A 25863-nucleotide genomic window follows, 5' to 3' on the forward strand; every position below is an offset into this window, starting at 1 on the left:
TGCACTTTGTTGCAGTGATAGCCCAGGGCGGTGACAGGACTTGCATACATCCTAAAACAAGAGCTGAGCATCTCATGTATGTGGAACTCAAGGACACGATCTTATGTTGTCTGCATCATAATCACAGGATTGAATGTCGAAGAATATAAAAGGGTGCTTCATTTTAATCTTACCTGGTGTGTGTGTGTGTGTGTGTGTGTGTGTGTATATATATATATATATATATATATATATATATATATATATATATATATATATATATATATATATATATATATATATATATATATATATAAATGAATGAATGAACGAGACATGAATTTTATTCGGAAATCTGTTCCTGTTGTGAGCACGTTCTCAAAACTAAACCTTTTTTCCAATCTTTAAGTACTGACTTATTAAGCCGTCGAACATCTTTCCCATATTTTTCCCCAGTGGGATGAGAGAGAATGAGTGAGGGAGAAATCAAAAGGTGTTTAATGAGTGATCAGAATCCCTGCAGGAGAAACAGGTGAGCTTGGAAAAGGAGTCCTGTGCAGATGTTGACTCCAGGGCATTGGTCTGTTTTAAGAAAAAGCACAAGAAGACCCCTTTAGGGGTTAAAGTCAACTTTTGACTTTATGATACCTAACTAAGAAGCTTAAAAGCTGTGTAAGTGTGTATTGTAAATGATTGCACACTAGATACACATTGATATTAAATCATATTACAGAGGACTGTATTGCCTGCGATTCCTCTGTCAACAGTGTGTGGAAAGAATGCTCTCTGCGTTCCAGAGATGACTGAGTAGAATTGAACAGCCACCTGTTAAGCTGTGTCCAGTCTAATCAGCTGGAATTAGGCTGACTGCGGTGAACATATTTTACAATTGTATACACAACAAGAGTAGTTGACACAGCTGAGTTACAGATCCGCCACTGAGCTCTGTGTGGCTTTAGTTTATCGTTTTTGTTGTGTGTGTGTGTGTGTGTGAGTGCGTTGGCTTTTCTTTACCCAATAACGAAAGGTATAAAGTGATATACTATGGTAAAGTATTGAGTGTGTCACAGATCCTAGCAGGAAGCTATGCTGTGACTGGAATGATAAACTAATCTAAGTAGGAAATACAAACTGAACAGACAAGTTGGCAGTTAATACAGAAAAACTAGAGCAAAAGGCATGACGTTTATTTTTTATTTTTAAAGTAACTACTCAGAATCTTGTTTCCAAGAAAGGCTGTGGTATTATGTAAGACAGGGGTAGGCAACCTTTCTGATGATGAGTGCCATGTAAAATTTCCTCAGAAGTCAGTGTGCCATATGATTGCATTAGCAATAAATTTCATAACGCTCTATATTAACAGTTACACACTATATAGAACAACTTTATAGAATTATATTTGTTCGCAGATGTTGGCAGCTATCAGCGAATAGTTATCAGCTATTTTGAAACCCAAAAAAAGACACTTTTTATCCATAACAAGAACTCGATAACAGCAAATGAACTGTACAGCAGAAAATGCAAATGCTATTTATGGTCTCCTCACAACAATGATAAGAAAAATAAACTGGGCCAATATGGCATGTTTGTTAATACAGAGTTAATGTGATCTTAGATTTATTCACTGCGTGTCGTGCCCAGGGCTGAACTGGGAAGAAAAAAAAAACGGCCCGGGTATTTTGACTAGAGACCACCAGGTATTATAGGAAAAGCCATAAAGCCTTTGAATGAAAACAAATGCTGTTGTGACAGTGATGTACAGTCTTGTTGGTATATGTATGATTTCTATACATTTTACGTCAGATAAAAACTTTGGTTGTAAGATTCAGACAATTATTTAATAAAAACTCGACATTTTAAATGAGAATAAGAAAGAAAAGTATTTCTTTGCGCCCCCCCTTTCCCTGTTAATGCCCTACCTGGCCCCCTAGCAAAACTTTGCTAGACCCGCCCCTGCACAGTTACCAGCTGTCAGCTGCATAGAAAAGGATTCTGGTGTTATTTGTCTCTCAGAAACAGTTCATAACTTCCCTTCAACTCATTCATGTCACCTAAAAGGTAAACCTGTATCTCCATCACCTGTTCAGTTCTGATGATTCAGTAAGGACATTTCCAGGTTTCATCTGCATGTTTCCCTCTCACCACATATCCAAACCGACATCACGACCAGCAGCTTTTACAGCTGTGGCTCCAGCAAACATCAGCTGATACTAGAAATTAATATAAAATGCTAAATTTTGCCAGTGGTAGTTCACTCTTTGCAACATAGTACGCTGTTCTAAACAGATTTTTCAGGTTTAATTTTAGTATGTTATTTGCAATTGGTGTTTGTTCTGCGAAAGATATTGCAGACTGAGCAATAATGCATTTCCTGCATTTCTCATGGGTTCTAATGGGGGCCTTTATTAAAATTACTGGTCCCAGTAACAAAGGCGCTTGTCGACTCAGAAATCGAGGGAAAACCAACAACAGAGCGAAGCCAGGTGAAGCCAGCTCACCTCCTGCAACCACTTTTCTGAGAATACACGCTTCTTTTGTGGTTCGGACTCCTTCTGACATTTCTTTGGAGGTGGAGAAACACCAAAGTAATTGCTTAAAGGATTTTGCTGCTTCGACAACTTTATTAAAAGTTCTAAACAAATGTCTGTCCTCCTCCAGAAAATCTTATGTACGCAAACATGTGTTGCAACTTCTTATCTTGTGCGCGTTTTTTATTTTGACAGCGAATGCGCACCTGCGGACCACTTATGTGCAGCCCTGGTTATTTAGCTCGTCATATTGCAGCCACAGAAATTCTTTTGTCCATGAAACCATAAAGCTGCACTTTCTTTTTGCCTTATAGTCTGATTTGTCATAACTTTTCCGTTTTGTGGTAAGCTTTTCTTTGGCTGTCACTTCTTCACCCTGACCTGTCTTATTTGGCTCAGCAGAACTAAAATATATATCCTGCTGCTTTTACACACGCACTCACATAACACTCAGCGATTCTCTGCGCGATCAACCTCTCACACGTTTAAGCTTGCTGCGGGAGATTTCACTTGTCATGTTTACATAGTAAGCTAACGATTGATAAGGTGATGTCAGAGGAATTGGTGCGCAGATTATCATCACTCACCAATCAGTGCTGTCGCTCTCTATACACAGTTCGCGATTGCAAAGTGAAAGCAAAAAACAAGCGCAAATTCAAACGCGATTTCAATATGTCACATATTGACAGTGGCTCACCGATGCAATGACATAATTACCCAGCTACATTTCCGAAAGAATGCAAAAGCATTGACATATATTTTTCCTTCCTATGATAGCCTGACGGGCAGGGCAGAGATAGATTTTGGTAGCCCGACTGGAAAAATCACTAGCCCCGGGACGTCGGGCAAGCGATTTTGCGAGCCCTGGAATAAAATAAAGTTCACTATCAGTAACATCATTGCACCCACCCAGCTGTAATATAAACTCCGTCATGCTAGCTAGTACGCAGTACGAGTTATTATAACTGACTGTAAAAAGTCAACACAACGAAAATAAACTCCACCTAAACTTGGTTTATATCTGACCCAGATAGACTACAGGTCATAACTTCTTACCTGAAGTTCAGTTTACCTGACACTCGGACCGGCGGCCTCCTCGGGTCTCTCCTCCTCCTGCCTCCCCTTTCCCTTATCCACCTGCTGGCCTCTGTGGAAGCTCCGCCATAGCCACCACCGAACAACTGAGTTATTTTTACACATCTGCCAGCATTTGGCCAATCCACCACCTTTCATTGTTTATACCGTTACAAAAAAACAACAACAACAAAAAAAAAAACATCGGCCCATAAAAACGAAAAATCACCATCGGCCCACCGGGAAAATGCCCGATGGCCAGTCCAGCTGCGGTTGTGCCATCAGTTAACCCTTGGCGTGCCAGCTGTGGAACGTGTGCCCCGGGGTTGCTGACCTCTGATGTAAGATGTAAATTAGAAAGGGAGTGCAATGATTTTCAAATCATTTTACACTACTCTGCTGCAACTTTTGCCATGTCTACTTTTGACCTGAGTGCTGGTAACAAGCCGGATGGTAGAGAACACAGCATCCATGATTTCCCAAAAGAATAGACAACTAAAGCAGTTTAACACCTAAGCACAAGGAAAAAGGGGAGAAACTATAGTAAACTAAGTGTAATAATAGCAGTCTGACATGAGACTTTTTTTTTTTTTTTTTTTTTTTTTAAAGGTTTTGCCACAAAGTACTATTTGTGTAATTTCCACTGAGTTTCTTGCAACTTGTTTGGGGTGGGGAAAATGTTATCTTGGAAAAGTCCTGCATGATGAAAATGTTGCAGTGAGACACTGCCCTCAAATCAGTAGACTATATATGCGTGGTTTGCTTTCATATAACATTTTTAAAACTTCAGTAACAATAAATAATAAAACCATGCAGTGAGTGTGTTGTTTTGTTGTTATGGTGATATACACAAAATTGGAACTTCCTGTTTGCTGTGGTGGGCTGGGCATTTTCTAGTTAGCTTCTACTAAGTAAAAATCACAGAAAATCTAACAAAACCCTATATTTAGAAAACACTCAGCACCAATGTGGACTTGGTGGGATTTTTCTCTTAATGAGCTAGGGCACGGTATTACACAACATTGCACTGGACCAATAAGCCATTACTCAGTTAGAGCTAAGGCAATTATTCAGTTAGGGCTTTACTTCCCTCGAAAGTTCATCTGATGTATTTGTACGAGGATGTTGTTTAAATAGCACACGTTGGCCTTTTATATTATACAGCAGCTTACACAGTACTTGATGCACAGTGTTTACATGTAGCTGTGCAGTTACACTTAGGGAAGTTGTGAAAAGAATAGATTTTTGAATAAATAGATGTTCTGCATGCTTAATTGGTCTAGTGGTTAATGTGCTGATATGTGCGTATACCTCAAGGGTCCAGCTTTAATATCTCAAGGTGATAAGCCCTGCAGTGATGCCAAAGGTAAGGTCAGAAACCTTGGCTAATTGAAGTCTCATGTAATCAGCAGAAACATTTCCCTGAGTTCTCCTGTATTATATGGTGGCGAGTCAGGGGATGACTTCACTGGCCCACTGATGGATGTTAAGAAAAGTACAGGCCGAGTCTGCAATTAACAAACGGGTCATATAGCATGTGCAAGCTGTTATCACAATATAGTAGTCAGACTGCAGACTACTATATTGTGATCAAAAAGAGGAATGAACATTTTAATTATCATAATTAATAATCTTATCATATAGGATACAAACTGCTGATTTGGGGGCAGTATCCCAGTGGAACATTTCCATCATGCAGGACTTTTCCAAGATATCATTTCCCCAAACAAGTTGCAAGAACTCACAGTGCAAATTACACAAATAGTGCTTAGTGACAAACCCTTTTAAAACAATAAGTCTCATGTCAGACCTCTATTGTTACAGTTGGTTTACTATAGTTTCTCCCCTTTTTCCTTGTGATTTTTTTTCCCCTTGTGCTTAGGTGTTACTATAGTAAACCAGGTGTTTTGCTTTTCTGTTTGCTTGCTTGCTTGTTTGCTTGTTTTGTTTTTGTTTTGCTGGTTTCACAAAGAAAAATTTATGATTTACAGTTAGCATTGTGACACTGTTACATTTTGAACTCTATCATTGAACAACCTACTGTCATGCAAGTTTAAACAAAACCACCTTAATTAAACCAGATGCCGTAATCTCAGTGCCACTGCACCCCAAAGTCCCCCATTCTGCTATGACGATAATTGTACTGTCAAGGTCATGGATGGTTAGGTTTCAGTACACTGTTCAAGTGGAAGGAATTGAATCAAAGGGCTCTGAAGGGGTCTAATCCCTGTACTGGAATGGCTTTGATTGTGTCAGGGAGCAATTAAGAATAGGCACATGTATGTTTGGTCAATAGATCAGTCACTGAGAGTAGCTATGGCATGAATGAGCTCCTTGAACTTTTTTAATGCTAAATCAAGCACCTGGACTTTTTCTCATGTTTTATCATGCAGAGTTGAAACTAACCTTCCAGCGCACACCTGTAATGTTGGCTGAGTGTATCTTTTATTTTTGTGGTATTGACTGTTTTGCATATAACCCTGACAAAAATTTCCACTGATGCCCAACTATTTGTTTGGCATCCAGAAGAACACTTAGTTGAAGCTTACTTGTTTCTCTTGCTTAACCTCCTGATTTCTGGAAGGAAAAAAAAATAACCCAGCCTAGAGTTCGGCCACAAATAGTAGGTTCGTGGCGCTTAATGAGGTGTGGCTTGGAGCGTTTAGGCTGATGTTAATTGTTATTGTTTTTGTTTTTGTTGTCAACAGTGTCTGTAAATGATGAGTAGATGAAAAGTTGTGCGTGTTGGCCAACCAGCTAGGCCCCACACATGGATTGAAAGGGTTAACGCTCATACCTGCACAGATGCCACGCACATTACAAGCGATCCCTTTCATTGGTCCTAGTGAACACGGTGCCAAACTCTTTGTTTAGACTGCATTCATAGTTAGGTCGGTTTTTGCAAGTCCAGTTTTGGAGGTTTATTTTAGGGCTTCAAGGGAAAAAAAACCCCGTGGAAATCGACAACTTTATCTTTTCAGTGGGCACAGTGTCAGGATAACATCTTAAAAGTGTGATAAGTAATGTATCTGCATCAAAAGCAAATGCGTACAAGTGCAATGTGTTTGCTGCTGCTTGCTTGATTTTCCTTTTCCACGAAGCTTTGCACTTTAGCAATATGTGTGCTTAACAGTCAACTCTGCTGGAGATGGGAGAGGACATATCGCCGTATACAAATCAGATATGATGGGACTCTGAAGTTTTTGAGGTCTTTCCAAACATGACTAGATTCTTAAAAGTACACACCTACGCACAAGTATTTGCAGTATACTGGACGCAAACATCCACACATATCGTTGTGTGCACATGTACATGGTGAAACAAACACTGTTTGGCAGAAACGCACACATACAAACACTGCTCCACCGCAAGGGCAGCTGGCTCACGACCGCTAATGCAAGCATGAGATAATATTAGCAATCTATAAAATGCCAGGTCCTATTTTTATAATGCGAACTGGGGGTCACGAACTGCTGCATAAAAGACCATCACAGTTATGAGCCTGAGCTGCTCGACTCCAAATATACCCCAGGGTATAACTTCAGACCTGGATATGTGCCTGTAGGGTATTTTTGGGTCAGTGTTTACAGGTGTTTGTTCACTGGCTGCAATGCCAGGAGGTTAGTAGGATACCCACTTTAAGAAGTTCAAATACACTGGAGTTCATGTTGTTGAAATTATGGTTATTTTGACCAAGGATAGCCGGGAGGCAGGGTCTTGGAACAGGAGCACTTATTTTTAGTACCGTAAAGTGCCGCATCTATTGCAGTAAACTCAGTTATTTTATCAAAGACCACACCTCAGATTGTGCAGTGGTTTTATTTGTCTAAAACTGACTTATGGAGAGGGCGCCTGTCACTTCAGATCCACCTTGGTGAACTAAATCTAGAAGGCAGAAAGGCAAGTGCAGGACTCGTAATGAGGGGGGGAAGCGAATTGTCGAATTTTCATGTTTTGTAACAGGGTGCAAAAAATCTACAGTAAAGCTGAAGTTGCCGCAGGGATGCGATGCTCTTGGTAGTGGGGTTTCATTTGGCTGTATTATGTGAATAAAACAAAAGTTTGTTTTGGCTTACTGAATGCTACTGAAAGTAGCCTTTGTTCTCCTGTAAACCAGCTTAACCCTCTGTAGGGTTAATTATGAAAACCTGGTAGTGTGAGGAATTTTTTATTTATTTTTTTACTTTGATTTGTACACACAGCTGACCTTTAATTGCCCACCTTTCAAAAATGTATTAAAAGTAGCTTCTTTTTTTCTTCACCCTTATTTTCCAGCTTCGAAGTCACTTTCAAGCAACATTCATTGGTACATGAGTGAATTCTGAAACAAGTGCTGATGTCTCTCTAAACCAACCATTATATCTTCTGTGTTGTTGACGTTGTGTAGTCTATGTGGGTTAAGTACTACTCTGTGCTATATCTGTCTTCTTCAGACTTCATCTTCCTTTCCTTGTGTCATCCGCCTCTCCTTCCTTCATCCGTCCTCTCGTGGACGCTCTTATCTTTTCCCTGCTTCCTTTGTACTTTTCCACTAAGCTCCATTTGTGTTCTTTCTCTGCAGGTTTCGTTCTGAGCACCTAATATCAAAACCAATTGCAAAAAAAATATCTGAGAAACGTAAGCCATGGCTGTGGCCGGATGTCCGGATTATTTCCTGCATCATCCCAATTATCAGGTAAATGGAAATATTTCATTTGAGATATTCTTTTTTTGGGAAAAGGGCAAAAATGTTCTTTTATCCTCCCTGATCAAAGACAGTAACTTGTCGTGGCATGGTTGCATCATTCTACTAAGATGAATGCACAAAGAGCAGCAGCTGGCTGGACCTCTGTGGCTCCAACAAAGATACTAAAATGAACGAAGTTGTTAAATTAATTCATGATTTCTCTTAAAATCCTTAACTTTGGCTGACTTTGGAGTCAGATTTGTCTCCTTACACCTGGTCTTTGCACAACAAGTGATGGCACAACTACTAATATGAACTGAGCGTCATGAGTGTGCGATTATTGATCGTGTAGATGTGGAATATTAGAGCGCAGAGACTCTGTGCTTTCTCTGCTTCCTGTTTGTTTTAACTCTTCTACTCTCATGTTAGTGCTGATGTCAGGGATTTTCCTGAATGGTGATGCCCGTAATTCAGGAGAAGATTGCATTGCTGACATCACAGTTGGCCCAAACGGTGTGATGGTTATGAATAAAGCTTCACTCTACAAACTGCACATGACCAAATTCCATCACTCAGTATCCCCTCAGCTGTCCCAGCTGCTGAGGTTTAGATATGGATTCATGTCTTTTGGTCAAGTTGTCCCTGATCTTATTGTCTTTTTTTGTTTAATTCAAATTTTCACAGACATTGATTTACAAGCGAATGCCATCATTTGTTGCAGAGGAACAAGAACAAACTTGACTTTTTGACCTTGCTGTTAGATTTAGCAGAATCATCGCATCACCCTCAGTGGAGCAAAGGGCTTCCAAGCATTCGGAGTAGGCCAGTCCTGCTGTGCGATACAGTTCAGTCTGCTAGTCTGTCGATTTATTTATTTTGGCACTGTTTTCAAATTTCTTTTATGTACATGTGCTCACATACTTGTATATGTAGTAGATTTGTGATGGAAGTGTACATATGTGTAGGCTAATAATTTTCCTGCATCTGGCCTTGCATTAATATTTTTCTTGTTTTAGATTATTCAGCACTAATTAAAGACAGACTGGAGGCTGTTTCAGAAAGAAATGAGACATCATTTAGCTCTTATTTCTTTGCCAATGGTTTGGGCGGGTCCTGTTAGAGCTGTAGTATATGGATGTTAATGTACACACACACACACACACACACACACACACAGCAGTACTCGCTCACTCGGCTGTTTGGAAACCATTCACCTATAACAGATGTACCTTGACTCACTGAATGAGAAAACCCATTCACTGTGAAATTCCAGGGTTGTGGAAGATTTTCCCTGATAAAACTGAAGCAGCAGTGCCAAACCGATTCAGCTAGAGATAACATTCATTCTATACTCCAGGGATTATATCACCACTTTAATCTTGTTTCAGATGTAATTTTGATAATCTTGACTGCTGGCTAAATGATCTGTATGTGCAGAACTAGGCACATCTGATGAAGTAAAGGACACTTGCTAGGAAACTACACTATGCCCTTCCAAGTCTGTATAAATGTCAGTGTATACTGTTTTATGTAAGTATGGAGAGTACAAGGAGAGTTCCTTGGGACTAAAACACTAAAATGCCATCTAAAGAGATCTCCACATGCCAGTGAACAATACTGTCACGAAATGTTCACAGGACGCTAATATTAATGCTAGTTATAACAAGAGTTACCTGAGCATTTGCATGTCATTTTGGGCTTAACATCAGCAGTTCGGAGTTTCTAACGACTGTCCTCATTTATGCAGTGTGAAGATGTGCATCTTTTTAGTTTTCCAGTTTACTGTCAGTGCATGAACATTAAGATCAGCAGTATTCTATACGTAAGGGCAAAACTAGTTTGTTCATTTTTAACAACTTTTGTAGTTTCTTTCAGCAGTCATAAGGAATGCTTCTCCAAGCTCCGTAAAGGATATTCAAGGCTCTTCTTTTCTTTATAAGCACAAAACCTGAAATGGTTTAGTACTATAACATTTCCAGTCTAAACAGTGGTGATTAAAACCCTCAGTCTTGTAATGTTATGCAAATGTCTGTCATGGCCCAGCTCTGCCATGGCTCATTTGATTTTAACTACAGCTACAGCTACGTTTCCTCAGTATAAACAAATTAATCAACAAAGCTTTGTAGCAGACATTAGTGTGACCTCCTGATCTCATTCTAGTTAGTTATGTAATAAGGGATTTCCACTTGCTGCCTAGTGTTCATGTACTGTATGTTGCAACAAGCCTATTAGCGTTGTTTTTTTCCCAGTAGGTCAGTCTGAAATAAGACTAGGACCCTTTTAGCATTAGTGATCTTGTATTTAAAGAATTTTTGTTCTCATTAAAACAGTAATAGAAAGTGCAATTTTTATCCTGTGATACTTAAAAGCCTCAGCCTCTCTGTCTGCAGACTGCAGTCAAGCGTGTAGTGTCCACTGTGCAGAGGACAAGTGGACAGTTTTGCAGTAAGGATCCTAAATGAGCACAGTTGGTGCTTATGTAATTACTGCGTGCACTGTTAAGTTAAAATTTTTGAATTGAACGTACTGGAAAAAAGGATGTTGAAGATGGAGCTGCCAGGCAGGAGGAAAAAAAACTCCCCTCACTTGTGAGTGACGCTTGCTTGACAGTTGTAATCTGATAACTCGGGTTTAAATAAAAGGCTGCTGAGGTACCAACATTTTGCATCATACTCACGTGAGCTAGTTTTGAATTCAACTGATGGAAACGACCTAAACTAGCAACAGTCTGAACTCAATGGTGAAGAGAAGACTGTCAGGATCAGAGTGGAATGTTGAGCTGTGTTAACAATGATGACTTCACTTACTGGTGAATGTGAATGAACTACTAGTGTGTTTGAGGTCTAGCCTCCACACCTTTTCGTCTGTGCCTTAACCTTGCCTCTGGCCTTCCACTGACCCCTTTTTAAAGGGTTAAACCCTCAACCTCCTGACTTCTTTTTGAAGTTCTTTGCAACTTCATTAAAATGAAAGGGCTCTTCTGTGCTCCTTGTCAAAATTTGGCCTACACTCAAAGTCCTGCTTTTCGCCCCTTAATAGTGTGCAGGATATGTGGGTGGGTGGGTGGGTGGGGAAGTCTGTGCATATGTGCCTGTGCTTCTAAGATTCAGAAGTGTGATGACAAAATGCAAGAATACAGGAAAAACAACCTTTTTTTTCCCTTTATGTTGGTAAGACACGAGGTGTGTGTGTGTGTGTGTGTGTGTGTGTGTGTGTGTGTGTGTGTGTGTGACTTCCAGACAGCCATGCCATACAGCATTGAAGAACAGTATATGGTGTGAAGGAGTCTTTACACTTCTGCTCAGTGATGCTCAACCATGACCATCCTGCCCTGAATACACACAGCAACTTTGTGATACACTTGCACGCCAACCAAACTGCTTGGGTGACTGGGTAGGGATCAGTCATAGTCTGGTAGCTGGACCAGACGGTGTGCGTTGATGATGGGTTTGCTGTGTTATGGGAACAAATGTAGTAGTGTGGTGGTTATTTCTTTCGGGGGGGGGGAGATACCACTGAAATTCAAGACAATAAAAGACTGAACAATACAGCTTAATGATTGGATGCGGTTGGGTTAGTTGGTATAGAAAAGCGGTTGGGGGTAGCTGTGGTCGACAGTCATACACTGACAAAGTACATAGCATGTATACCAGTTTTTACCAAGGCTTTGGTTTTTAACAGAGGAGAGAAAAAAGTTAAACGTGCATTTATTCAGTATAGCAGTACCATTATTTTGAAGAATGGAGACATCAGGGTGACAGTATTTCAAAGTGACTAGATTCTCTTTGAACTGTTCATCAGTCCTGGTTAGTGGGGTTACTTTAGATGTCAAAGTGCTTTAAAACTTGATCATGAGAATAATAAAGCTTGTTATAGTGTTTATATTATGGTGTAAAATCAGTTGGGTTTAGGAATCACATTTGTGTAACAAGATAAATGTGTTGTTGCCATCAAGCACTGCGCTGCAAGGAAACAAATTTAATGAGATTCACCTAAAACCTTAAATGTATTAGCAAAAGGCTGCTTGTTGCAATGCTTTTGACCTGTTAACTCCAATGTGGGGCACAAAGACTCCATTATAGTTTCAAAAAACAATAAAAAAAAAAAAAATTAAGTGTGAGGTATGTTTTTCTACAAAAAAAAAATCTAGTTCTGCCTGCATTGTCTGTACTCTAAATGAGATGGAACAAGCTACCGTAGCAACTTTTATTACAGCGTCAGAGGAGGTCTTGTGTGCTTATAGTGAGTAGTGATGTTTTTCTGAACACCGTCCACCCAGAACGTTCTGTTCCCTCTCCTGCTGTGTCAGGTCCTGTGCGGGACGCTAGTCGGGACACAGACGAATGATAAGTTGTTCTAGCTAGTTGCTTCTAGCTGTGCCAGGAACAAATCTGAGACGAATATGTTTACACAAATGTACATGGTCGCTCCTTTTACTCTGATTTTTATTTTATTTATTTATTTATTTCTGACTTTTTGAACAGTTTGTCCTGACTGGAATGCTGGCTTGAAGCATTCCAAAGGGCAATCGAGGACACATGTGGATGAGTGGTATCTTAAGTGCTTTCCATCTGTGCTCTGATGCACACCTGACCATGTTTGCACACTGTTTATGCTATATGTGGTGTCATTTTACATTCGCAGTGTAGGGAGAGTAGAGAATAAGTTGACTCAGGTTTTCTGAAGGCTTTGTAACTGGGGTTTGTTTTCCCTTGGTTATTTCCATTTATAGCTTTTACTTCCCCTAAAATGTTCTTAGAAAAAAAGCTGTTTCTGCTTGGTTATAGCTTCACCTTTTAAAGTGCAGCTCTGCAGGATGAGGAAAAATGATTTCCAGAAATGGAATATACTATTCAAAATGATATTTGGGTTCATGTATAATCACCGGTTCCTATCAGTGATTGTTTCTGTTGCTTATTTTGACAGTGGACCAGGACAAACGACCCTAACACTGGCACTTACTGGTGATTTTAAATGTTGATCATGTTTAGATAACACGTGTTTACATTGGCTACTGTAACAAAGTTCTAAACAACTCTTTATTATTATTATTTTTTTCTGTCTTCTTGCTTCTCTCTCCCTCAGCAGGAAAATATAGACCGGTCTTCCAATCACAGACAGACTGATCTCATTGGTCCAAGATTTCAGCAACCGGCCAATCAAAGTTCTCCTAACCATCAAGGTTGGTCCTTTTTGTTTTGTTTTTTTACCTGATTGCACATTTAAAATGTCTAGTCTTGAGCATGTTTTGGAGCTTGTCATTTAAGACTGCATGCTATTTAAAATATACATAAAATAAATATGCATATCAAACATTTTTCCATTTCCATTCTGTTCGCGTGTTGGTTTTGGGGGTGTGATATATATTTGGGCCTCTTCCGCTGTCAACACTTGAGCTGTTCAAAGGATGATGTGCATGGACGCAGGGTGCTATTATAATTACACTGTCTATGTAATTGTGCCATACAGGGCTCATCCATGACAATCGGAGCATGAGATTCAAACACAATATTGGCTCAGCATGGGAGGTAAGGGTGGGGAGTCTGTGAGGACTCAACCAGTGAATTAGAACGCTTGTCGCTGGCATGGGAAATAAATGGAGCAGAAATTACATTGTCATTTTTCAGGATCATCTGGGATAGAGGGGACTGAGGACTGGAGAGGCAGATGAATGGAGATGAGTGTCACTAGGCGATATTTTTGTTTACACACTCGGAATATCTCTTTGTCATGCTTATTTTACACAGTTTCATACATTGGACGACAAATTATTACAAGAGCTCATTTAAGCACATTAACACTTGATTAGTACATCTGGATTTTTAGTCGAATCGCTGTACTTGCTGACATTATTAAGCTTGTTTTCAAATAACTATCCACTTTTATCCTTTCTAGCCCATTAAAGTCACAAGTATTCACAAATGAAACAGTACAGCTTTGTTGGACAATGGCCTTTATCGAATCATTTGCAAGCCAGTATTTGATTTGATGAAATAGGAGCTGCTCTGGATGATGTTCTCAACATGCAGCTGTGCTAACCACATTAGGTTATAATTAATTTAGTGTGGAGTTGAGTGTTTTGCACAGCTTATGTTGGTCCAAGTGCGTAACCAGAAAACTGACAAGACCACATTGTCCAGTACCTTAGCATGCCACGTGAGTCATCTCATGTCAAGGGCTCAGAGTGTGCTAATTGCTTCTGTTGTTTTTCTCCATGTTCGCGTCAGTTATTTCTGTGGTATAACGGAGCTTAATGACAGCATGTGTTTTAGAACGGACTCGGACTGGAGCATTGCCCTCCCAATGAGGAATGCAAGTAAATGAGACCGTTTTTAAGATTGCATATCATGTCTTGACAAGAGTTTGTTTTTTTTGTTTTTTTTGTGTGTGTGTGTGTTCTGATGTATCTCTCACAATAAGGAAAATCGGCATCTTTCCAATCTGAATTCTTAGGTGTTATCTTATATTTTGGAATTGTTCTGACATCGTTCTCTCCTTATGAAGGCAAAAAAGACCCATATTGTCTAGGACATCTTAAACGTCTTATGTCATTAATAAACTTTGCCGACTGCAAGATGAAATCATCTGAATGTGACTATGTAAAGGTTATTTAATAGTAGCAGTATTTATTGGCCTTTTTGAATCTAGTGAATGTAGCAAAATGCCATCTGCCACGAGTGTAAGATGTTTGAGTCCCACATCTCTCCACTGTCGCACCTCAGACCCTCACTGGTAAACATGGATGTGACCATTGTTCCTGGTGGTGGTGGTGGGGGCATATCTGTGATGGGTATGCAGCTGCTAGGCAACAAATCCCATCAATGCTACCAATGCAGTTCAGTAATCTGATGGCGTGGCTCCTCAAGGGGTCAACCAGTCAAGATCTCAGGCTGGAAATGAAGGTCCTAGCTCTTCAAGTTATGCTTGTTATTTTTAAGGAAGATGTGACAGCATTAACTAACAGCATTTCACCCAGTTTGTGTGAAATTCATTCTTATGTCCTGTATGTATTATGCCTAAGCTCTGACACTTTGGCTTCCCACAGAGATATGTCAAGGTCATCCCAGCAGGGGAGTGACAATGCTAACTTCTCACTTAAGGGGAAGCTAGTGGGTGGAGGTTGAAATGCTTTTAGCAAGAGCTGCAGCAGTGTGGCAGCTGCAAAGCTTTTGGGTTTGGTCTTTTGTGTGCAGGCATGCAGCAAAGAACAAGGGTGAATACTTGGGCAGACCCCAAACATTGAGAAGGTGTGTTTGGACGTGTATAGCAGTGTTAGAAGATTTGTGTGAGTGTAACAAGGGATACTATATTATAATTGGCCCTGTGAACCATATAACTCTGTGGCAAGCCTAACACTATTGAGAGATTAACAGTGGTCAGCCAGCTGATAGACCATCATCCCTCTAGTCAGATCTGCGCTGCTTAGATTTTTATCATCTAAACTGTTAATTATCACTCTAAGCAATTTCACCCACTTTTCCTTTTACACATAATTCCCACTCAGATGTGTTTCTGATCCTCTGTTCACTCCTGTATTTTCTTTCCTTCAGTTCATGTCCAATCTTCCCCCTCCTCCTCCTCTCCTCCAGTTTCATTCAGACCCTATCCCACACTCCCTCCAAATCAGGAGGCTTGGCCCTCAGTGGGTGTTGTCACCGGAGGTATTGTACTCCCCAGTGCAGAGCCACGCTTAACAGTTCAGACTTGGCCCGTCTATACTCCCCCAATCTCTTTGAATGTAAACCCCTCTGCTGGGCTCGTATTCAAATGCTGTTTGTCCCTCAGTACATCTTTTGTGTGTGTGCGCAGGTAAAGTTGATGTACTGTATATGTATACATTCCCCCTTCTTTAGGGTTGCGGCCCCTTTTTTGTTTTCTTAACTAGCAGGAATGAATAAAAGATGAACAGGCAGCATTCCTGGAGAGCCATACTTGTCTGCCATCATCGCAATAGTCTTGCTTTTGTCCACGTCGCTCTCTCGCTAATGATCCAAAATATTCAAAACGGATTTTATGCAGATTTTTATCAGGTCCAACTAGTTCAGTGTGTTCTGACTGTATTTGGCGTGGCTCAAACAATAGAGGGTGCTTGGGCTATTTTTACCCCTAATTTAACTTGTTATGGGTCCTATGAAGAGGAGGGAGGGCAGTAAAGATGTCAGAGGAGGAGGGGAGGGAATGAATTCCACTCATGGGAGAAGTGAAACGATGAGTAAATGAGAACAGTAATGTCCGTGTTGGTCTTGGAGCGGTCGAGGCTTTATATTTGGATCTGACTTCTCCAGTGGAGTTTAGGCAGAGTTCTTTAAAAAGAAAAGGGGAAAGGATTTGGTTATTACGAATAAACCAAAAATATACATATCAAATATGACAGCTAAAGCAATTTGCTCAAATGGAGCTTAAATAGTGACCCAGTGCTCTTCAAATGTAGATGAAAAGCACAGTAACTGAACCACCTCCACGTGCATCCGCAGTCTCTAAGATGATAGGATCCAGGATAATCGCACCTCTTAAAGGACTAATTTAGCGGAAGGATTAAGTAATGAGGTACTTGTTACCTGTGCTCATACCCATTTACCGCTCAGTATTAGGACTAATTTCTGCCACTAGTGATTTCCTTCCTACCCATTCTGTTGTGTGATCCCTGTTGCATTTGTAAATACTTCCTGTGAGGAACGGATGAGGCTGAGTCAGAGCCTGTAGCTGTAAGATTTTTAACAGAGATGCCTCTCGGGTGAATACAGCTTTAAATAAATCCTGCTATCTGTTGGTTCTTTCCATCGGTTTTGCTCTGTAAACTTTGCGCATGGTGGTGAATAGGAGTGCAGCAACTGTGTAATGGCTTTCACAGCGAGGTTCAGTGTTTTAAAGCTCCATGCCTACAACAAGGCTCATAACATGGTAGTGATGCTGTACATTAAGCATATGCATCAGAGCTGCTACTTGTCTCTTTCTTTCCTCCCTGTTTTGAGTCTACAGCTGCAGCTATGTGTGCTTCCTGCTGCATGAGCTGCTGTGATATTTTATTAGTATATTATAATTTCTGTAATATAGTGAGAACACACGTGAGGATAGATATAAAGGTTTGTGTCATTTCTCGTGGCTGCTAAAGCCAAGTATCACGTGTAGCTTCTGTTTTCTGGGCTGTGTCCAACGACGAACAATGATAGGCTGCTTCCCTCTCCAGATCTTCAGAGTTTAAATCCTGTGCATGTGTGCGTGCCTGCCTGCATGCCTTCTGTGTCATCAGTCTGTCTGCCTCACGCCACGGAGCATGACGCATATCTTTGTTTGTGCGATTGTGACATGCATTGGTGATTGCGATCATATGACTGACAATGACGCACAAGTCTTCCATAGCTGCAAGAGTTTATGGGTGGTGTTTCTTTGGATGCTGACAGTTCCCCAGAAGCCATACTAGGTCAGGTACATGCTGTCCCTACCTTGAGGGTCATGTCGTATCTCTGAAGAATAAAAAGGATAAAAGTAATTTTTGAACTCATGTAGATTTTCTAAACTTTTAGATATATGTCAATTATTTTTCCTTTGCAGCATGCAGTTCTTAGTGCTCTGTTCGATATTACAACTGTGTTGTCTGTCCTTAGTCCTGTGTTTGGCCCCGTATGCACCCTGGATCCTGTGGCATATAGGTCTTTAGCTCTCTAGGCTATCTATAAGTAGCTGCTGCAGCTTATCTGTCACTATTAATACCTGCAGATTAAGCGCCAGCAGTTCAGACACCTGTGGTGCACCTTCCTTACATTTTATGTTTTAAGGAAAAGGTCCTCAAAGGCGACACAGAAGTTTTAGCAGGTAGCTATAGCTAGAGGCAGAGCCATGCCTTTGCATGTAGATGTTTGCGTGGAGATACTGACTCACTAACCTGTGACGCCTCTTGTTGTTTAATCCCTCCTTTTTTTTCTTTCTTTTTTCCTCAGAAGAGGAAAAACTGGCATTTCCACAAGAAAAATGGCCCATTGCCAGACTGGTGCTCACTTTGAGGCCAGTGCTTTTAAAACTACTACTAATTAGTCAGATTACAGTTTTCCAATGTAAGCTTTCTGATGAGTCATGGGATTTTTACCTGTGATATGACACCTGCATGATCCAGCTGTCAGGTGTGCTGCATTCTGAGCCAGCAGGGACAGTACGTGAGGCATGTGGGGCTCATTTGAATTCTGACAGCAGGCCGGTGTCTGTTAAAGTTACAGTGTAGTATTCATTTGCATTCATTAGATTAGTATTTTTTTTCTCAAGTATACTGGGTATAGCCTAAGGTTTTGTGGATGCAGGAGGCGGCTGGTGCTAACAAAGCATCTGTATTACTTTCCATTTCATTCAGACTTACCAATTAGTTACTAACAGAACTATGATCTAAAGCTCACGTGTGCATATTCATAAATGAGCATAGATGTGTAATCCATCCACATAAGATTTTTCACAAAGGACATCTTCACTGCTGAACAAGAAACTAACAACCTCAGTGCTTCCTAATCCCAAAAGTCTTCTGGTACTGTGTTCCAGAGATGCAAATTTAATGTAGTTCTTGAAAAATGTTTGTTTCCAGGAGTCTCAAAGCTCCTTTCCTCATCCAATTAGTTTGTCTCCCTCTAGTGGTTTGCATTTGTGCAACAGCATGGTTGGGATCTCTACAGAGACCTTATGATAAATTCATGGGATAGATTTCTTTTTCATAACGGAGAATTATTAATCACAAGCAGAATCACAGCTGCGGATTGTAATTTAAAAAGAGCAAAGTTGGGCTGTCAGTTTACCCAGATGCTCAAACTTTCACAGCATGGAGCAATTAGACGAGTTTCCCTTCAGCTGAGCTCACGTCAGGCTTTGATAAAACATGCTCCTGGAGTCGGTTGAAAAATTCACTTCATGAATTTAAATGTGCCTGGAGGTTTTCGCGAGGACTTTGAAGATAGACACCTCTTCTGAGAAGAATTTCACATCTTTCTTTTAAAGACATTTAAAAGCTGAGTGTTTGAAAGCTGCCCTGAATGCAGAGCAGATGCTTGCGGTGCGGTGCCTTTACATTGAACCCCAACGGTTAGAGCTGAAAAGTGTCATGGGCAGGTTTGTGCTTGTACCTGATCTCCCTGGAGATTTGGCTCACAGGGCATTACGGTGTATTCAGTCGAGATGTTAAGATATTCTTGCTGATTGAGCACTCTGGCAAAACTGGCAACAAATCTGTGCGCGTGTCTGTGTGGCCGCTTGTGTGTTGTGTATTTTCTTTCTTTTTTTCTTTTGCCTTGAGTTACTGGTGCAAAGGTTCAAATCCAGGCCACAGCTACATGAGAAACTGAAAGGGGAAAGTGGCTGAATACCCAGGGACTTAATCATTTTACTGTGTTTTAAAATAAGAATCAGTCCTATAAGTCTGCAGCACTCGCACCCCCAACCCCACTATGTGTTGTTGCACTTATAGGATACCTATTATGCTGATTTCCACCTTTAGATTTTTAGGTATTTGGGCACTTGAGTTGTCTGTATGAACTTTTTGAACATGGTTTTACAGCAGCTACTCTATTAGCTGGAGCGAGTTTCAGCTGACAGTTACAGTTGCCGCTCTTTTAAAGTGGGGAAAAGTATCCATAGATGCCAAAATTGTTGTTTCTACCAGGCTGTGAACATGTTTTTAAATGCTAAAGTTGGACATTTTAACACTGAGTTTATGGGGGCTGACGTCTTATTTTTAATATTTATTTATTTTGAAGTCGCCTCTAAAGGAACTAATTTTTTATTTTTTTTTTAAACTGTCTTGGCTGTTTTAGCTCCTATCACTTCAAGGCCCCCACCCTGTAAACAAGTATAAGGTTTTTTAAAAAAAAATGCAGAAAAGGAGTGGACTGGTACTCATATAGTGCTTTTCTGTTTAAGTTAAGCACTCAAAATTCTGTAACTAAGCACTTTAACCTCCTAGGACCTGGCGTCTACATATGTGGACATCACATTTTGGGTTATTTAGACCAAAATATTCAATTTTGCTCTACAGGGGCTTGATATCCACTTACGAGGACATTATACTGCTACTGTTCTATCAAAATTTTAAACGAATATCCTCATATGTGGCTCTTATTTTTCTTAAAAACAAAAATAAGGTTAAAAAAAAAAAATCTGGTAATTCTTTGGGGCCTGATGAATGTAAAAACAATGTGACCAAATATCAAAGAGAAATTAAAAATGCATGTCATGGAAGAGTTCGGGTCTTAGGAGGATAAACCTACCTCACACACTAATGAATGCACAGAGGCAAGATGCTGAACTCTGACAAAATGGTTTGAGGAGCCAGTGTTTGAACCACCACCTACCTTCTGAGTGGTAGATGATCCACTCTACCTCCTGAGCCTACATAAGAGCTTGGACCGATCTAAAACATATGACCTTGCCCCCCAGTGCAAATTTCACGTACACGTTATTTGAAACCTCAAATTTAATATGTGCACTGGTTCCCTTTGGTGTTTGTCGATTTGTTGTAGTTCTTTTCATTACACAAGCAGTTCATGCCGTTACTTTACAGGAGCTCATGTCAGGTTTATGCTAACTCCGATGTGTTCTGCCATATCTGTGTCTTTTAGAGGATGATGTCGACTTGGAGGCCCTGGTGAATGACATGGACTCTTCACTGGAGAGCCTGTACTCCTCGTGCAGCGGTCCACAGACAGAATCAACTCCTCTGCTGCACAACGGACAGACCTCGACGTCACACAGCCACCACCATCAAGCACATCAACACAACCAGCCACGGCAGGGACAGCACTCACACGGGATAAGCCACATCTCCCCAGAGCCGCCCTCCTCGTCCTCAGACTCGCCTCAAACCGGCCTCCGACGGTCACAGCCGATGCACATCAATGCTGTCAGGTAGCTGCTCAACTAGTTTCACCTCCTCCAGTTATGAGCTTTCTTTTTTGTTTGTTTGATGCGATAGTAAACTTAACTTTTTGTGTTTAGAGTATGGGTTTAAAGTACGGACTGGAGGAAACCTATAAAGAGAATCTATTATGCCCGCCCCCCCTCTATTCTAGATGGCCAAAGTTTCAAATTAGGTCAGCGTAAGTCGTTGTAATCTTCATAAGCCAAAGGCTCAAGCTTCAGACTGCTCTAAATATTTGGTTTTCCACAGTGACGGCAGAAACAGAAACTCCATGTACCTTCTGTTCAAAACTTTTGTATGTGAGGCACAGCCAATCAGACGAGAGTTGGCTTTACAGAAGGGGAGAGGGCGCTAAAAATGTTTGTTTGAGGCAGTAGATGAACTGAGGGGCTTTAGTAAGTACCAGGATAAGATGAGTAAGCATGCTTTTAGTCTGTGATGTGTGCAAAGTAACTTGGTAGTATTCAAAGTTAAATGTGGAGCTGGATGGGAGTTCAGGCTCCATTTAATCTGAGACATTAGGTTTCAGGAAATGTTACATCATCTTTGGGCATCTCATTCATCCTCTGTTAACTGTCAAGACATGTGCAATCATCGCCCTAAAATAAGTAAATTTAAAAAAAATGCTAAAAACTGCTCGTGCACCCACAGAATCAGCAAAAGTGTGGTAGTAACTTCAGTCACAAACTTCTTTCAGCCTCGTATTATGCGTTTGCCACATGCGTAGCCGCACAGCAAGACTTCAAACCCTTTTTTCTCTCCAAATTTCAAAAGAGAATTTTCACTGTACACCATCATCCCTCCACACCCACTCGATAATTGAGCATAACGGTTCCTCCTGGCTCCCGATCTGTAACCCCTGTATGACCCGTTCCTCCCTTTCACTCCTCTTTTACATCAGCCTGCAAAGGCGAGAAGAAGATTCTCATTTATTTAAGTACCATGCGCATATGTCTCTTTCAAATTAAACCATGCTAACCCGCATCCTCCTCGAGGCTGCACTCATACACGCTGGGAGAATAGAAGTATAGCTGCGTGCATGCACCGCAGAGCTGGTGTCAGCTCCCATTACTCGCCTTTGGACTATGTGACAATAACACAGGAGGGGAGCATCAGGTAATGGAGTATTCTGTCTTATGAGCGCTCTTTTTCAAACGCACAGAAGCAGGCCCTGAAGTTCTTATTATTCAGGACTGACCTCTAGATAACCCTGTTCTCCGGCTCAGATGGGACGACATCAAAAGGCCCGTTCCCTTTTGAACTCGCTGGGTTCTTCGGAGCGACAGAGCTCGACTGAGGAAGAGAAACGGAGGCTAAGCAGTCTTCCACACATTTATTTGTAGTTATTAAGCTGGGATTCCACAAACGGACTCGCCAATTTAAAAAATAATGAAAGTAATGGTTGATTGGCTGTCCGATAATAATTTGAGTCTTACACTACATGTGCCAAATTTATATATTTAAAAAAAAAGAAATCTGCTTTAAAGTGATGTCTTGATTCATCATTGATGTATTATTAATTGAAAAAAATTAACTAGCTGGCTGGGGCGGCTCTGTGATTTCCACTTGCTTCGAGACTGTTCATTACGAGCAGATCAGACAGAAACGGGCATGAGGCTGAATACTGTACAGCAGAGCTTTATTAATTCTAGCCGCATTTCCTGCACGTATTTCACAGCTGTCAGCAGCTCTGTTTTAAAGTTTGCTTCTAAAAAGGCCGTTCCAGGTCATGGACTTGGACTAAAGTTGTTTTTTTTTTTTTTGGGGGGGGGGGGGGGGGGGGGGGGGGGGGGTTTGTAACCATAATAATAAACGAACACAAGCTTAAACCAAAAGACATGCTCTGTGCATCAAACCACTTTACACGTCTTTGTCCGCCTCTTTCTTCAGGAGATTGCAGGAGCAGGAGCAGCAGCTGAGGACGTCATCTCTCCCGGCCATCCCCAACCCTTTCCCTGAGCTCTGCAGTCCAGCTAGCTCACCTGTCCTCAGTCCTGGGTCTCTACCACCTGGGGAACCTTCCTCGGGCAAATATGTAAGTAAAATTCCAGAGTTGTTTGTTTTGTTTTTTTGTTTGTTTGTTTTGCCTCTCTTTACATATGGAAGCCAGTTTCCACCACTTAAAGATAAAAATAAAAAAAATTTAAAAAGAAACATAACTCGAGATTTCGAGTTACTTTTCTCGAGTTAGCTCTGCCAATCAGTAAGCTAGGTCATTTTCTTGTTACCCGGAAGCATATGGCGCAGAGTAGCGTGCACTCAAAACCGGATCGCAACAAATTGGCGCTTTCGTGTGCACGTTTGCTGATAGTGACGCCATGTGATTCAGCTAATAACACAAGGATTTCATCATGTTTGAAGCCACGCTGAAAATACTCAGCAATCTGTGGATTCTTGACTGGATATAATACTGGTAGCTTAGCTGTAGCATTTGTAGCTCAGGGCTTCAGCTTCCGGGTAACAAGGAAATAACGTCATTCACGTAGATTACTGATTGGCAGCGCTAACTTTCGAGCGCTAACTTAGCGTTACTTTTAAGTCAAAATTTTGAGAAATAACTCAAAATTTCAAGTTATGGATCCCTTTTTTTTTTTTTTTTTTTTTTTTTTAGTGGCGGAAACGGGCTTCCATACTTGTTAATGTCTTTGCGTTTGGATGTGTTGGATCAAAAACATTCTTTTCTTATTGTTTGGGAGAGCATGGAAGATGTTTTCCCCTCTTGAAGATCTGGATGTGACACATTCACAGACCCTTGATTTATTTTCATGTTGTTGACTGAAGCACATTCGACTCAAAGTACTGTATTTGTTTTGAAGAATGCAGATTTTAAATATTGTGAATCATCTGTATCCTAGCCATGTCAAACATTTGGGAAAGTCTCCTGGCTCACATCTGCCCCGTGTTTTGCTCGTCTGAGGCATGTTTATTGCTTGCATGTGATGACACTGTACCGTACAGTGCACATGCTTTCAAGAGGGTTTGCGGCTCGATTTAAGGAAAAAAGTGAGATGTGGACTGGAAGCGCAAGAGGGTGTGTGTGTGTGTGTGTGTGTGCGTGCGTGTGTGTGCCTGCACACATGGCTGAATGTTGGCATGTGTGTTTGTTATGTGCTGACAAAGATTTAGGGACTCTTCTGTCTATTCCTGGAAGCTGGAGTCTCTCTATTAACAAGGTTAATGATCTTCATATGGAACCAGCCAACATTGGTTACAGTAACATAGCAGTTTACAGTAATATGGGGGTGGACTATTTCTCATAAATACTCTGGCTGCAGCTCCTGCCTGTTCTGGTACGAGATCACAGACTCTAGTTCCAGCTGAGTCGTTCTGAGCCCTCCCTCAAAAAACAAAAGTTGTGTGGAAATGTTCTGAGCTTGAAATCCTAGATGTGCCATAAATCCAGGTACCTTGTGAGGCAGCTGGATTCTCATGAGATCTGCAAGATTACGTCTTGCCCAGTGTGTAGCCTATGTGCTTGTGAGTGAACCACAGTTGAGTTCCCGGCATCCACGGCTGTGGGTTTTTTTGTTGTTGTTGTTGTTGTTGTTGTTTTTTTTGTTTTTTGGGTTGTTTTTTTTTTGGGGGGGGGGTATTTTTTTCATTTGTTTTTTTTGGTGTGACTACAGTCAAAAAGGAAAGAAGCTGGACTGGTGTACACTGCGCTCTAGCATCATTTATAGCAGAGTTTCTCTGTTTTTGTAAAAGACAAACAAAAGTGTCTTTCCCATGACTGGTTTTGAAAGAAGTTGAATTTATCGTCTGTTTTCACTGATACATTTTATCTAATTACTTTTAAATTCTAAAAAAAATGTTTTGTTTTATTTTATTTTTTTGTCTGGCTTTCTCAAAACTGTTCCAGGCACTGCTTGCCGAGCTCATCAGGTATCAAACACACCTTGGTAAATCATCAGTCATGCGGTTAAAAAGATTAATGTCTCACGAGGACTTTGAGTTTCGGATTAAATTGCTAACTGTGCAAACATTTTGTCTGTATGTTAGTAAAGCAGGCGTATTGGGTAAATATTCAAAACCACTTTATTATAGTGGGTGACTCACTCTGCATGTGAAAGTTTTTTGATGTTTTTTGTTTTTAATTCCCACAGAGCGTGTTAAAAATACACATATTAAATGAAATATTCTATGCAGAGTGTAAAGTGCGGTCTTGGGGAATGTGGAGCGGAACTGGAGTTGTTACAAACCAACAGTTTCCACTAACATTGAAGCAGAGCTGCTGTGATCTGATGTGTGTTGTTTGTGCCGAGCATTGTAACAAGCAATGATTTAATAAAGCAGCTTTTATATGATAAAAAAGATTAAAGCCTGACTGATTATTAGACTTTTTTGTATTTTATTTTTATTTTATTTTTATTTATTTAATTTTTTTTTATTATTAGACTTTTAAGGCATAGACCAATATTTGTTTGTTTGTTTGTTTGTTTGTTTTTTCCTCCAATATTCAGATACATCTGGCAGCATTTAGTTTTTCCCCACACAGCTGGACATAAACTGGGCTGGGGTTGTCTTTGTAGGAGAGGAAATTGTTGAATGCCTCAGGTGGACAAACTCTATTTCCACACCCATAACATGGTTGAAGGGTCGTCTTTACTTTTAATCTTTTAAATTGTAATTTACCGACTGTAATTGCTGCTGTGATTCATTAGCAAATGGCTAATTACCAGCTGATGATATTGGCCCTATGATAAATCAGTCTGGCTCCTAATACTGTT

General features: G+C 40.6%; 1 protein-coding gene across 3 annotated transcripts in view; it reads left to right on the forward strand.

Moving 5' to 3' along the window:
- Positions 1-25863, forward strand: part of grb10b (growth factor receptor-bound protein 10b) — a 61069-nt gene that overhangs the window by 9280 nt on the left and 25926 nt on the right. For 2 of the 3 annotated variants that reach the window (XM_085176063.1, XM_085176061.1), the window contains exons 2-5: positions 8143-8256; positions 13333-13429; positions 20838-21123; positions 23027-23171. In XM_085176063.1, coding sequence (XP_085032189.1) covers positions 8206-8256; positions 13333-13429; positions 20838-21123; positions 23027-23171 — 579 coding nt within the window. In that variant the 5' untranslated portion in view covers positions 8143-8205. The remainder of the gene's footprint in view (positions 1-8142; positions 8257-13332; positions 13430-20837; positions 21124-23026; positions 23172-25863) is intronic. The other variant, XM_085176062.1, reaches the window with a different exon arrangement.

This window comes from Neolamprologus multifasciatus, chromosome 11, assembly GCF_963576455.1.
Source record: "Neolamprologus multifasciatus chromosome 11, fNeoMul1.2, whole genome shotgun sequence".
Taxonomy (NCBI): Eukaryota; Metazoa; Chordata; class Actinopteri; order Cichliformes; family Cichlidae; genus Neolamprologus; species Neolamprologus multifasciatus.